This window comes from Pteropus vampyrus, unplaced genomic scaffold (assembly GCF_000151845.1).
Source record: "Pteropus vampyrus isolate Shadow unplaced genomic scaffold, Pvam_2.0 Scaffold93, whole genome shotgun sequence".
Lineage (NCBI taxonomy): Eukaryota > Metazoa > Chordata > Mammalia > Chiroptera > Pteropodidae > Pteropus > Pteropus vampyrus.
Genome location: NW_011888874.1, coordinates 2,096,483 through 2,109,844, shown reverse-complemented (window position 1 = coordinate 2,109,844; position 13,362 = coordinate 2,096,483). Strand labels below are relative to the sequence as shown.

The following is a 13,362-nucleotide window of genomic DNA, read 5'->3' as shown; positions in this document are numbered from 1 at the left end:
TTTTCTGGGTACTCAGTACTCTCCTTATATGAAGTTTAAAAAGCAACTAAACTACTATTTAAACCAGCTAGTTTTGCTGCTCTGGGTGCATTCATTCATGCATGCAAGCAACAAATAGTTATTGAGCACCTACTGTGTCCAAGAACTATGCAGGGCATATAACTATTTATTTGTTCTCAAGGCCCCAGAGGAGATCCAGGCAGCACTGGGAATCCTGGAGAACCAGGACCACGTGGTGTGCCAGGAAGTATGGGGAACATGGGGGTGCCAGGTAATGTATACACTCCAGTTATGAGCCTACGAGCTCACGATGAGTTCCCAATTCTAGATTTTCTGTGTTGTTTGTTGTTTTGTTTTTCCACTTGGTAGACAGTTGTTGTAAAATAACTACATTTACTTTTAGACAAATGTATTATGGGGCAATTATAGAACATGAGTGAGAACAAAAAAATATTTACATGCGTAAAAATCATTCATTATGCTACCTGATGCATTAGTGATTCAGAAAAAGCCAACTTCCTAGGAGAAAGACGATTTGTACAAAAGCCAGAAGTAGAACATTTCAAGATCCCTGTGTTTACCCATTTTACCTAATTTCTTTCCTAATTTCAGGAACTAAAGGAAAGAGGGGAACTTTGGGACTCCCAGGTCCACCTGGAAGACCAGGTCTCCCAGGTATTCATGGTCTCCAAGGAAATAAGGGAGAGCCAGGTTATTCAGAAGGTACAAGGCCAGGACCACCAGGACCAAAGGTATATAGACCACTGAAGTATTTACATTTTGGTGGTGGACTAAGAGTCTCTTTAAATATCAACAAGTATATGGATTCAATGTGGATAGGGAAAAAAAAATGGAAAATATTATATTTTCAGGTAGTTATTTAGTTTTTTTATGTCCTATCTCCACAACTGAGGATATCTATCACATGGCTGTCAATCTCTGAACTTATTCCCCACAGTTAATTTTAATTTCAACTCCCAAGGAATTTCTCATAACTGTTCCTGCAATTTAAGTGTGCTGCCAGAAGGAGGCAGTGATCAGAGGTCCACGCAATCTGACAGCCGTGTTTCTTTTTCCTGTGGTATAAAGTTGCCGATCTCTGCTGTGTACTCATCTCACACAGACTTTCAAAAATAAAGTTCTAAACCTTGTAACCAAAAACACTTGACTTATTAAACCATGATAAAAGATGTAAAATAACTTCAGAGCATCGTTAAAAAGCAAACACCATCCTAAGATACATACATTTATCTTTCTTAATTGTTTTGAAACTTTAACCATTTTCAAATCATTACACAGAATTTTATTTTGTCTGAGTGTTCTCAGTGCTTGTGCTCTGTTAACTGGAGGTCGTATTTTGAAGCCTTTGCTAGCTTGTTGTACTGAGAGCAGCAACCAAATGTTTCGGTGGGGGTCAGCTGGTTTTTTTTTTTAGGTTTATTTCCTTTCAACCTTTGTGTATATAGCAGTTATATTGGGTCAGAGCTTGACCACTAGAGAATGACTGATTAATAGAAGTTCCATAAGCTGGGGTTTTAGCACGGAATTCCATGGACCCCTAAACAAGTCTATGGAATCCAAAGAAGCCTGCTAATCTCCTAAAATTGAATGTAAAAAAAAAAAAGAAAAATGCAAATTTTTGTAGGGGAGAGCCTGTATTTTTTATCAGATGTTCAAGAGTCTATGACTCCAAAATATATAAAACTTGTTACTTAGGGTGCCTTTTCCCTGACTCTGTTTTGAGCCAATAAAATATCACTGTTCCTAAAGATTTCCACCAATAATGTTTTCCATCAGTAATTTCTAAAAATAATAGGAAAGAAAATTTTTTAAATTAAGTTTATTGGGGTAACATTGGTTAATATAATTATATAATTTTCAGGTGTACATTATAATGTAATAGCTGTATATTCTATTGTGTGTTTACCACCCAAAGTCCAGTTTCCTTCAGCTACCATATAAGGAAAGAAAATTTTTAGAAGCCACACAGACTCAAGAAAATAACTTGGAGCACAAATAAATTTCCATATTTATTTTTAGACTAAATCCTCAGAAAACCAGGGAGAGACTCTTTCCGCTGAGATATTTTCTCAGTGAGGGATCATTTTATACTTAATTCACATTCAGTTAATTAATAGTTTTATTTAGATTTAGAGTTTTCATAGGTAACCACAGAAATTTTTTAAATTGTATTGAACACAAAAGAAGCTGTTTTTACCATGCTGGTAAATCACAGTAACAGAATAATATATTTTGATCAGCTACTATGGAGATTTTGTCAGTCACCATCAAATCCATACATGCTAGCTTATCATAAAACTGAAGAATAGATTTAATGAATATTAAACCATTGAAGAATTTTTTTTACATGTGATTGACATACTTTTATCTGTATGCATAGTATTCGTAGGACACATATCCATTTGATCTATTTCTTTCTTATCCCTGAGTTAATCATCAGAATTTGAAATTATACATTTGATTATTTTCTAGCTCCCCACTGGTCTCTAAAGCTCCATGAAGGCAGAGACTGTATATATCACCTATCTGTATACGATTATTATTATATTCCTGGTGAGAGCCAGCTTCGTGGGTACGCAACTCATGTAGCTACAGAGGTTGGGAGCTAAGAGGGATTCCATGCTTCATGTAATGCTCTGCCACTGCTATCTTGGACCGCTTTAACATCACTTTAAAAGAGAACCGTATTTTCATTTTGTGCTGGGCCCCACAAATCATGTAGCCTTCCTGTTCCCAGCACTTATCCCATAGCAGACACTTAATATGAATGGCAAACAAACAAACAAACAAATAAATAAATGCAAACGAACACAGTTTATACTTAATTCTGATCCCATGTCCTGCTCATATGAGAATTTTAAAGGTGTTTGACTGAATTTAAGGGAGAACCGGGATTGCCAGGTGCCGTGGGAAAGAAAGGAGAAAGAGGGCCGCCCGGCGCACCTGGACATTCAGGGCCTGCTGGACCGGAGGGAGTCCCTGGAGATCCCGGGAGTCCTGGCCACCCAGGTGAGCCCTGGAAGCTAGAAGCATGACGCTGAGCATGACTCTCACCTCCTCTAACCACCTCCGTAGACAGAGAGCTGTTTAGGCTTTTGCACTACAATTACTTCTACTTAACTTTGATTTCAAATTCTAAGACGCTGAGACACAGCAAATTAATCAGGAGGAGTCTTATTTTACTGATCCGCCAGTTCGGTGGACTGAGATCTGAAAACCTGCACCCCTAAACCAAACTTCTGAAGTGCTGCCTCAGTGAACTTGGCCTAAAGACGTGATACGTTAGTTCGTTGCCCAATTTTATAATCGTCGTATTAGTTTTTCTAGGGTTTCCACAACAAATAATACGGACGGGGTAGCTTAAACAGCAGAAATTTTTTTTCTCACTATTCTGGAGGCTAGAAGTTTGAGATCGAGGTATCAGCAGAGTTGACCTCTGACACCGTCCTTCTTGACTTATAGGTGGCCACCTTCTCCCTGTGTCTGTGTCCAACTTTCATCAAGCATATTGGATTAGAACCCAACCCACTGACCTCATTTTAACTTAATTGCTTCTTTAAAGACACTATCTCCAAAGATAGTGATATTCTAAGCCACTGGGGGTCAGGACTTCAATGTACGAATGGAGAAGCAACACAATTCAACCTGTAACACTGTTGTAATTTTTTTTTTTCTGGCATGTTTCAAGGCTGAACGTTGGCTTTTTTTCTCATTTGCTTAGATTTCAGTTTTTGTTTCATTTTATTAAAAACAACTGCTAAGCTACTGGTTTGTAGCTTCAGGTCTTACTTAAGAAGATAATATTCGAATTATCTTTTCAAACACTGAAAGCTTCAATGGGTTTGCTGTTAATTCCCAATTAAAGCAATAAATCAGATATTGAGTGGTCCACGTGAATGCACATCTATGAAAATGATTTGACACATGGCTGTGCTTCTCTGTGGAAATAGGACAAAAGCCTGAGGTGACCGATAACAAGACTGCTTCCTGGAGGCCGGAGTGAGCTCAGTTAAGAACTGACTGTAAGAACTGACCATGTCGGCCAATGTTGTAAACACTTATCTTTTGGTATTCTTCATTTACAGGAAAGCCAGGTCCTGCTGGTGATCCAGGGTTTAAAGGAATCAGAGGCTTCCCTGGCTTTCCAGGAACAAAAGGCCCTCCAGGTTCCATTTTTGTACTTTGTCCCCTTCCCTTTCCCAAGGGAGGTATGTTTCCTCCTGAGTCTTGACTCTGTATATCTCTGTCTATGAGCCATGACTGCTCTTTACAAGGTAGTGACCAGTTATCCTGTTCTCAGACAGAAATGCACACAAGGGAGGTCAGGTATTTATACCTAATTCAAAGATCTGCCAACGTGGACATCCCAAAGTGATAATCCTCATGACTGTATTAATGTGTTCAGTCTTCACTGTGAATTTAGCTTCACTTCATAACTAGAGTTCTGATAAATGAACACCTTTACCCGAATTACACACATCCGGCCCATAGGCATTGAATGGCATTTTTGAATGGCATTTTTTTTTTTCAGGTCCTCCAGGATTCCCAGGAAGTCCTGGACCAATGGGTATGAGAGGTAACCAAGGACGTGATGGGATTCCTGGGCCAGCAGGAGAAAAGGGAGAATCGGGTACAACTTGCTCATTATCTGGGATCCACTGGTTTTATTTTGCATGAAATAATTAGTGACACCGTCATCCTTCACTGCTCTGGAGATTCTTCTCTGTCGGAAGGGATGCTTTGATGTGTTCTGGGTGTGGGATAATTAATCTTCATTCTGTTGCCAAAGTGAAATTGGCCAAGTGCAAATTATATATATGTATATAATGAAATTAACCGCATATAAAATGTTAATATGCCAAAATTACCTCTTTCAGGTTTGCTGGGGGCACATCCAGGCCCAAAAGGGAACCCTGGTGCTCAAGGTGAGCAGTTCTTTCTGATACACATTTTCGAGGACAGAATCTAATTTAATATGCCTGAAATATAAACTTAACATGTTGCATTAAAGAAGTCTCAATGACAGATAATATAGGATGTTTATACTCTTAGCATTCAATTAAAAAGGCTTAAGTATTACCTTCACAACAAAGTGAATGAATTAGAAACTGTGACCAATTTTGGAATTTCCTTCTATAAAAGTCTTTAAAAATAAAAAGAGACTGTATATTTGCTTTGTGTTTGTCATTAGCATGGTTTAAATGAGTCACCTCCTATGTAAAAGGTGGCTTCTCAGTGAGCATCCCTACTATATAATATATATATAATAGTAGTTACTACTGCTATTCTGAAATGCAGTAGTAACACCACCCCTTTCCTACCTCCTATCTTTGTAAGTCCAATTCCAACCCCCAGAGCCCCTTGGGGTTCACACTACTGTTTATACAGGGCTATCCAGTAACTCTCTCAACTTCTCAGACATGGCAGTTTACTGAACATGTCATTCGACGTATATTCAAGATTTTTGTTTGACAGACTGCAATTCTGGATTTCCCCCACCAGCGTTTTATAAGATAAGCAGCTCCTTTTAAGTTTTTCCATTTTGTAGAGAAACATGACAGAAGAAATACTAGATTATTTGTACCTTTTACTGACCCTTTTCAGCCATGGGTCCTGTGGATAGGAGTATTTTATTAGCAAGGAGGCCTGTCCCTGGTTATCGACACTCACCAGGACCAGCAAGGAGTAGCCCAACGCCACTGAGAAACTCATAGAGAGGCAGAAACATCCTCCAGACCTGCCCGCTCAGCTGTGAAAGCGGACGAGAGCCGTCTTTTTCTGTTCGTTTCTGGATGATTTGATAGTCCTCCTGTTGGAGCTCATTGTCCCCATATCTGTCACAGCCCTCCCTCCCCCGTGAGCATGAAAGCTCTCCCGGTCTCGTTCACAGCCAAGTTTTAGAATTATGGCCAAAAGGAGCATTTCTATTTATTTTCCTGGGCTAATCTCACATTTTAACCACTTGGAATGAGAACACTTTAGCATTTAATTGGACATAAAATTTGATATAAAATTATCACATGTAAAGTAAAAAAAAAAAAAAAATCCTCAAAAAAATAACAAGTGGCCTAATTATGTAAGTAAATGATTACGTACCTCAGTGCCTTGAGGATAACTAAATATGAAGAAGATATTGAGACTTGGAAGGTGGGAATCCTTTTCAGTAGTTTATTTTCCCAAATCTTAAAAAGAGATCGCGTTGTAAAACAAGGAAGCATTTTAATAGAGTCAGATGATAGGACCCGAGACAGCATCTTGGTGCCTCAGACCTCTGAGGCATTACGGAAGCTTATCATGCCTTTCTCTTTGTAGGGGCCAAAGGGGACAGGGGCGCCCCAGGCCTGCCTGGCCTCCCCGGCAGGAAAGGAGCAGTGGGAGACGTTGGGCCGCGAGGTCCCACAGGTGTGGCGGGGCTCCCGGGGCCACCAGGGTTTCCTGGTGCACTCGTCCCTGGCCAAAAAGGAAATCGAGGCCCACCAGGCTCAAGAGGAAACCCAGGTAGGGGGTCTACTTTTAAATAAAAGAATGAAAATAACTTAACCTTAAAAGCTTTCGATCTTCCCCTCGTGTGGCTTTGCGGCTGCTTTGTCCCTCTGGTCTTCTGCATCTTTCCATCCACACGTGTCTCGCCTGGAGGGCACTAGAGCTGCTGATGTTGTTGAGGCAGAGGAACCTGTTTGGAAAATTAGTAAATACCACGTTAATGAGCCCAAAAGAGAGACATGCATCCATTCGCCAATATTTATTGGGCTCTACCACGTGTCAGGTACGGAGCTCGGCACAGATTCTGCTCTGACAGAACTTCATCAAGGAGAAAGGGTTCTTGCCTCGTGCCAGGTGCTTCCCTGGCAATATCTCATTCTGTCTTTACCACGATCCCATCACACTCGCAAAGGTGGGGGAACGTTTGGGGTAACGAAAGGGGCAGAGTTTGCACTTGCTTCAAAAGAATCACCAACAGAAGCTGCCAGGCTCTCCGACCGGCAACACTGACAGGCTCTCTGTGAATTCAGGTGAACCCGGTCCCCCTGGACCTCCAGGGGGTCACATAAAAGGCATCAAAGGAGACAAGGGATTTATGGGCGAGCCTGGCCCAAGAGGACCACCTGGAACTATAGGAGACCCAGGGCCACCGGGTCACCTGGTAAGTGTGGAAAATTATTTCGACTTCTTACATTCTTCCAAATCGATTTCCAGGGTCGGATGTACGTGAGGCAGCAAAAGCTTCCCATTGGTGATGCTTCTGTGCAGTGCATCCAAGGGAAGACAGAGCCCAGAAGGTTCAAAGACTCAAAGTCTCTGAAGCGTTGGACAGATCTGGCCTCTAAAAGTTGCTTACGTGGGACCCTTCTCTATGTCATTTCTCACCTTTGCTTGTTTAGTTTCTGAACAAATCCAGTGATGGAAGCTTCAAAAGACACCTAGGAGTTTGGGACCATTCTAAATGACACCATATTTTTTCTCTTTAATACGCTTTCGAGGTGATCTGTGCTATCCCCTAAATATTAGTTTATTTTCTCCCCATGAAGCACTTTCCAGTGTTTGTAAATAGCTGCCATTTCCTTCCAAATATTTTCTCTGCTGATAAATACCTGGGTTGTTTTTCAAATTCAATTTAACCTTTCACCAATCCTGCCTCTGTTCTGAATATATATCCTAGTTTGTGAATATCTCCCATAAAATGCAGGCCTTGGGATAAACACCTTCCAGGAGTAAAAACTCAGCACCCCACAGAGCAGCTAGAGTAGGGAAGTCTCACTCCCTAAATATCACCAGTTTACAATCCAGCCTAAAATCCACGTTGAGCTACGGCCAACGAAAGTCCATGTGCCTTTTTCTTATGAATGGCTACTTTATTTCTTGCTCCATTATTTCTTGTCTTGTCTATTTATTTGTGACTTAAATATAGGACGTTCGCATTTATCTTTCTTAAATGCTATCCTTTTTGTTTAGGCTCTTGCTCCCAGCCTATTACTATCTCTCAGCTCACAATCTCGCAATCAATACCTCGGCCATCTTCCCTAGCTTTCTCTTAGAAGCATATTTGAAAAGCCTAATTCCTCTGTTTACATCAAATTCTTAGAGACGGATGAGGAAAATCAGAGTTTTGTCGCAGATGTTCTGCATTTCCATCAGTGACGGGTAATGAGCAAACGGCAGGGCTCACCGTCGGGAATCACAGATCTTAAGCTGTCTTAAGATCTCTTGGTATCTTGGTTTCTAGAATCTACTTTTTAAAAACCTTTTTTAATGAGATATTTGCCCATCTCCAGTCTTAGGTATCTCTCACGTTCGCCACGATTCTTTGAAAGTGGCAAACACCGATCTTACGATCACATCAAAAGTCCTTCCATGGACACCAGGATGTGGGAAGTCTGGTTTGGAAATGTGATCTCATTCAAGTATTTATTCCAAGTTTCCAAGGTCAGTCTAGGATTCTGCACTTCGAAGATAATCCTTCTTGATGGATGTCTAAACTGGCTTGGGTGCCTTTACCGGCTCTCTCCTTGCATGGAACAGCTCTCTCTCCACCCAAGGGCTGGGCCTGGCACCTGGCCCTCCTTCCTGGTTATATCTGCCTCTGGACAACAGCCAGACTTCAGAAGTCCTTGATCAGATGGTTCAGTTTTCTCTCCTTCCTTTTTTAATCTCACACCACCTTATCCAAGCATTAGGGCTGTTTCTTCACGTGGTCTTCTTGCTTCAAATACAACTGGCTCAAAAGCCAGTCTTGTTATTCTTGGCATTTTTCATGTTCATTGTTCTCAAGTACTAACATTCTGTCTCAATTCACATGGACAGTTTAAGAGCAGATTTACCATACATTCCGACATATGGCTCTTTTCGGAAGCCCTGTTCCCTCCCCTCTCCTCCTATGTCCTTGCTCGAGTATCTCCTGGCTATGTTAGAGCAGTTAGTGTGGGCCTCATAAGAAGGGAGCATCTTCTCCCAGTCAGGTCACTGCATCCTTATCAAAAGTGCATGTCAAAACTCCCCTGACAACCTCTTCACGCTCCCATCCCTGGACGCTTCTGCACTACTCTGACGGAGAATAATTCCTAACTCTGCCGGCTTAGTTAGAACACAAATAATAGTCTTCATTCCGGCAATCTCGTGCCTACTCTTCCTGTCCACCCCATCCGACACTCGCATACATTAGCATCGGCAGTTACGGTTACTTGGGCTTAAGGGTAGTTTCGATTTTTTTTATTGAAAATGGTAGCCCTAAGGAGAGGTCTAGGTGGCAGAGGAGTTACAGGTGAAATATGGATTGGAAGGCAAAAACGATGTCTGTTAACTTCAGCTTATTCTTACCCAATGTAATATTTTATTCTATTTGCTTTTTAAAGAAAATGCAGTGAATAGTGTGGTTTTTAGAATTTGTGGTTCTGCTCCCTTTTATTTCAAATATAGGGAGCACCAGGTACTCCAGGTCTGCCGGGGCTCAGAGGTGATTCTGGATTCCAAGGATTTCCTGGCATGAAAGGTACTGTTTTTGTGCACTACTTTTTGGATGTAAATATAATGACTGAGGTTCATATTTTAGGGCACACAAATGTTTACTCCACTCTCACAGTCACCACAGACAGTTGGGGTTACTACAAATAGGACCTCAGTACAAGTGAAAAAGAAAGACCCCACCAGCACCCAACCCCAGGATCTTAAAAATTAAAACCACACCCTAAAGATGGACTCTATAGAAAAACTAAATAGAAACAGCTTAAAGTGGTTACCTTTGAGAGTTCTGATGTGTGTGGTTTGGGAGATGGGAGCTATATTAATATCAACAGTATTGCTTTGAATTGTTTACCTTGTGCATGTTGCAATTTTTAAAAGCTGAAAACCTAAAACAATATTCATCAAACTGTTTAATGGAGGAAGGTAAGTAATTTTTTAGATGCAATTTTAAGCATTTTTATGGCGCACATGTATTATGTTTTTATCAGGGAAAAAAAACATGCTTTGGAGAGTTTTAATTTTAAAAATATTCATACACATACACTTCAGATTTCAGAAAAAAATGTTCAAATCTTTCCTAAGAGTGCTGTGACCTTAATTAAGGTTTTGAATATTGGATTTGTTGTCTGTACTGTTTAAATCCTCTGGTGTTGTTTATTGTATGGCAGGGAATTTATTACAGACTATAAGATGCTAAGTAATAAGTGTAACCAAAGTGAACAAAGCCGCATTTTCACAAAGGAAGACTTTTCCCAGGTCTATGAGAGAATGAGGTGGAGTTCAAAGAAAGCCTTTTTAATGCTTTCAACCATTAACTCTGCAAGGAACAAATCAGCTGAGAATAAATCAAAGTGAGACTCACGAGACACCGAGCAGGTGAATACTGGCAAGCAGCCTGGGAAAAACGTGTGTGCCACATGTTACTCCCCAAGTCTCACAGTAGAAATATCTCAGATTTGAAAAATTATATAAAGGCCTGACTAAAGAAAAGCATTCTAGTACAATATTTAGAGGTATTTAGAAGGGCAAGTCATAAAATCAGTTCTTTTGAAATACGTTCCTTAAAATATTCAACTACACTTAGATTTCAGAATAAGCCCATCTATCAGCTGGTACTACTAATGGGTTTGTACTTTTTTATTTAGTAATTTTTAATCCCCAAAGGAAAAAAATATTTAGGCTTCTTCTGGTATGTATATATATTAACACCTTCCTCAAGTCTGATATCAAGTGGATAATTTATAGTGCCAATTAACTTTTGTTAATATATTTGTTTTTTTGTATTTCCTCTATGAATGTCATATTTAGTATTAAAGTCTTCCTAAGTAATCAGATGTAACATCTACATGATTTCAAGATTTTTATAAGAGAGTATTTCTCTAAATCAATGGTTCTTAGTAACCTTGTATTCATCTCAAAGACTGCAAGAAAAATCTTACTACTTTGATAGTTCATATCAAAATAGATATTCTATATAGCCTCTATGGAAAACAGTCTGGAGTTTCTCAAAAGATTAAAAATGGATCTACCTTTTGACCCAGCAATTGCATTCTGAGTATTTATCCAAAGAAAACCAAAACAATAATTCGTAAAGATATATGTACTCCTATATTCATGGCAGCACAATTTACAATAGCCAAGATGTGGAAGCAACCTAAATACCCATCACCAGATGATTGGATAAGAAGTTATGGTTCACATATGCAATGGAATATTACTCAGCCATTAAAAAAAAATGAAATCCTACCATTTGCAATGACATGGATGGACCTAGAGGTTATTATGCTGAGTGAAATAAATCAGACAGAAAAAGATAAATATCATATGATTTCACTTATATGTGGAAACTAAGGAACAAAAGGAACAACTAGTCAAAAACTAACTCACAAATATAAAGGACAATCTGGTGATGGCCAGAGGGGAGGGGATTTGGGGGACTGGGAGAATGGAGTGAAGGGTTAAAGAAGTACAAATTAGTAGTTGTCATGGGGATGGGGAGCACGGCAGAGGGAATGCAGTCAGCATTAATGTAATGGCTAGGTGGAGAGCCAGAGGAGAGGAAGAGCGATCGGGGGATCGTTTGTAAACTATATAAATATCTAACCAATGTACCGTATACTCGAAACTAATAAAAAAATACAAAAAAAGATATTCTATATGTGCTCATGAGAGTCCCTAACATAACTCTCAACTATTAATAAAACTAAAGTAAGAAGTTGAGAAAATAGATAACTATGACAACTAATGTAACCCTCCAGGAAGTACTAAAATAGGTTTTAATGTCACTTCATACTTCACCCTAAATATTGAGTTGGTTTCTAAACTTAAATGATAAACCCTTAGGAACTCTTCCTCTTTAATGCTAAAATACAATTTCTTAATGCCTACTTGTAGACTATATTTTTAATAGACGTTAAACACGACCAGTGGTCTCCAAAGGAAATGCCGAAAGCCACATGAATATAATTAAGTCGTAGGCTGCCACAGAGTTCATAACCTCATCATAACTTCCAGCATCTATCCTTAGAGTTGATCACCGACCTGAAGAGCTAGAAAACCCATTGTTCCAAGGGGAATCACATTGCCTTTCTTTTTCTTTTTTCTTTCTTTTTCTCTCTCTCTCTTATTTTCTTAGGAGAAAAGGGTGACCCAGGATTTCTGGGATCAGTTGGACCTCCAGGGCAAACTGGGCCAGAAGGACCACCAGGTAAATGTTATTTCCTCAGTACTGCTCTCCATGAAGGAAAAGTAACCCATCAGTAAAGCCATCATCTCCTTATGTTCGTGTCAATAGGTCCACGTGGAGACCCCGGCACGGTTCAGATCATCTCCCTTCCAGGAAGCCCAGGGCCGCCAGGCCAACCTGGAGAACCAGGGATGCAAGGAGAACCTGGGCCACCAGGGCCACTGGGAACACCAGGTGTGGGACTGGCAGCATTGACTTGGATCACTAGGAAGTGCCTGAGCCATCAAATGATACGACTTCACAGAAAATGTTTCACATTATAGTGTTTTTACAATCAATTTTAGAAATGAGCTCATTTTACACTTGACCAGCACATAAAAGACCTTTTGAATCTATTGAAAGCTGTTGTGCGTAGTATAAACTTGAACAGATACAATTTAGGGCACTTGTGGGACTCTTTTTATTAAGGTAAAAGTATTATGTCTCTCTTCTCTGACGACTGTTAGTCTTAGTGCTCTATTTCTAATCGATTGCCTGAATAAACCTGACTTCTATGTATTTATTCTTTTCTAACACTTTGTACAGCATTCTTATGAAATCTTCTCAGAATATTGGTGTATGAAAATTGAACTAACCCCCTTATATAGGTTTAGCATATTTTTTATAGATTTTTGAGTGAAATTGTTATGTTCTAAGTTTGCATGAATCAGCTGGGAGATGGGAGGTATTTTGATCGACACAAGGGCATAGCGAATTCTGGGATAGCATCAATCAAAATGGTAGCACAATTTTAAAATGCTATATGTCATTTACTCCTAGTTTATTTTTGAGGGTCTTTTTCCCCCTGGCAAGTAGGAAGTAACAAGTGAGACTGAGGGTCTACTCAGTTTGCAAAACTTTCATTGCTGAAACTGGAGAAGTCTCAGGTAAACTGGGATGACAGACCACCATATCCTTTATCCTATACGAACCATTTAATACAACTTTTGTTTGTTTGTTTGTTTGTTTGTTTGTTTGTTTGTTCGTTTGCACAGGACCCTGTGGGCCAAGAGGTAAACCAGGCAAGGATGGAAAACCAGGAACTCCTGGACCACCTGGAGAAAAAGGCAGCAAAGGCTGTAAAGGAGAACAAGGTAAACAAACATTTGGCTTCTCTCCTGCACTGAAGGAGTGATGTCTCAATAGACAGAGAAGTC

General features: G+C 39.9%; 1 protein-coding gene across 1 annotated transcript in view; it reads left to right on the top strand.

Moving 5' to 3' along the window:
- Window positions 1-13,362, top strand: part of COL4A3 (collagen type IV alpha 3 chain) — an 87,005-nt gene that overhangs the window by 62,504 nt on the left and 11,139 nt on the right. The window contains exons 33-44 of the mRNA XM_011364099.1: window positions 182-271; window positions 613-752; window positions 2,904-3,030; window positions 4,107-4,187; window positions 4,553-4,651; window positions 4,899-4,946; window positions 6,334-6,519; window positions 7,035-7,165; window positions 9,436-9,508; window positions 12,116-12,187; window positions 12,275-12,400; window positions 13,201-13,299. Coding sequence (XP_011362401.1) covers window positions 182-271; window positions 613-752; window positions 2,904-3,030; window positions 4,107-4,187; window positions 4,553-4,651; window positions 4,899-4,946; window positions 6,334-6,519; window positions 7,035-7,165; window positions 9,436-9,508; window positions 12,116-12,187; window positions 12,275-12,400; window positions 13,201-13,299 — 1,272 coding nt within the window. The remainder of the gene's footprint in view (window positions 1-181; window positions 272-612; window positions 753-2,903; window positions 3,031-4,106; window positions 4,188-4,552; window positions 4,652-4,898; window positions 4,947-6,333; window positions 6,520-7,034; window positions 7,166-9,435; window positions 9,509-12,115; window positions 12,188-12,274; window positions 12,401-13,200; window positions 13,300-13,362) is intronic.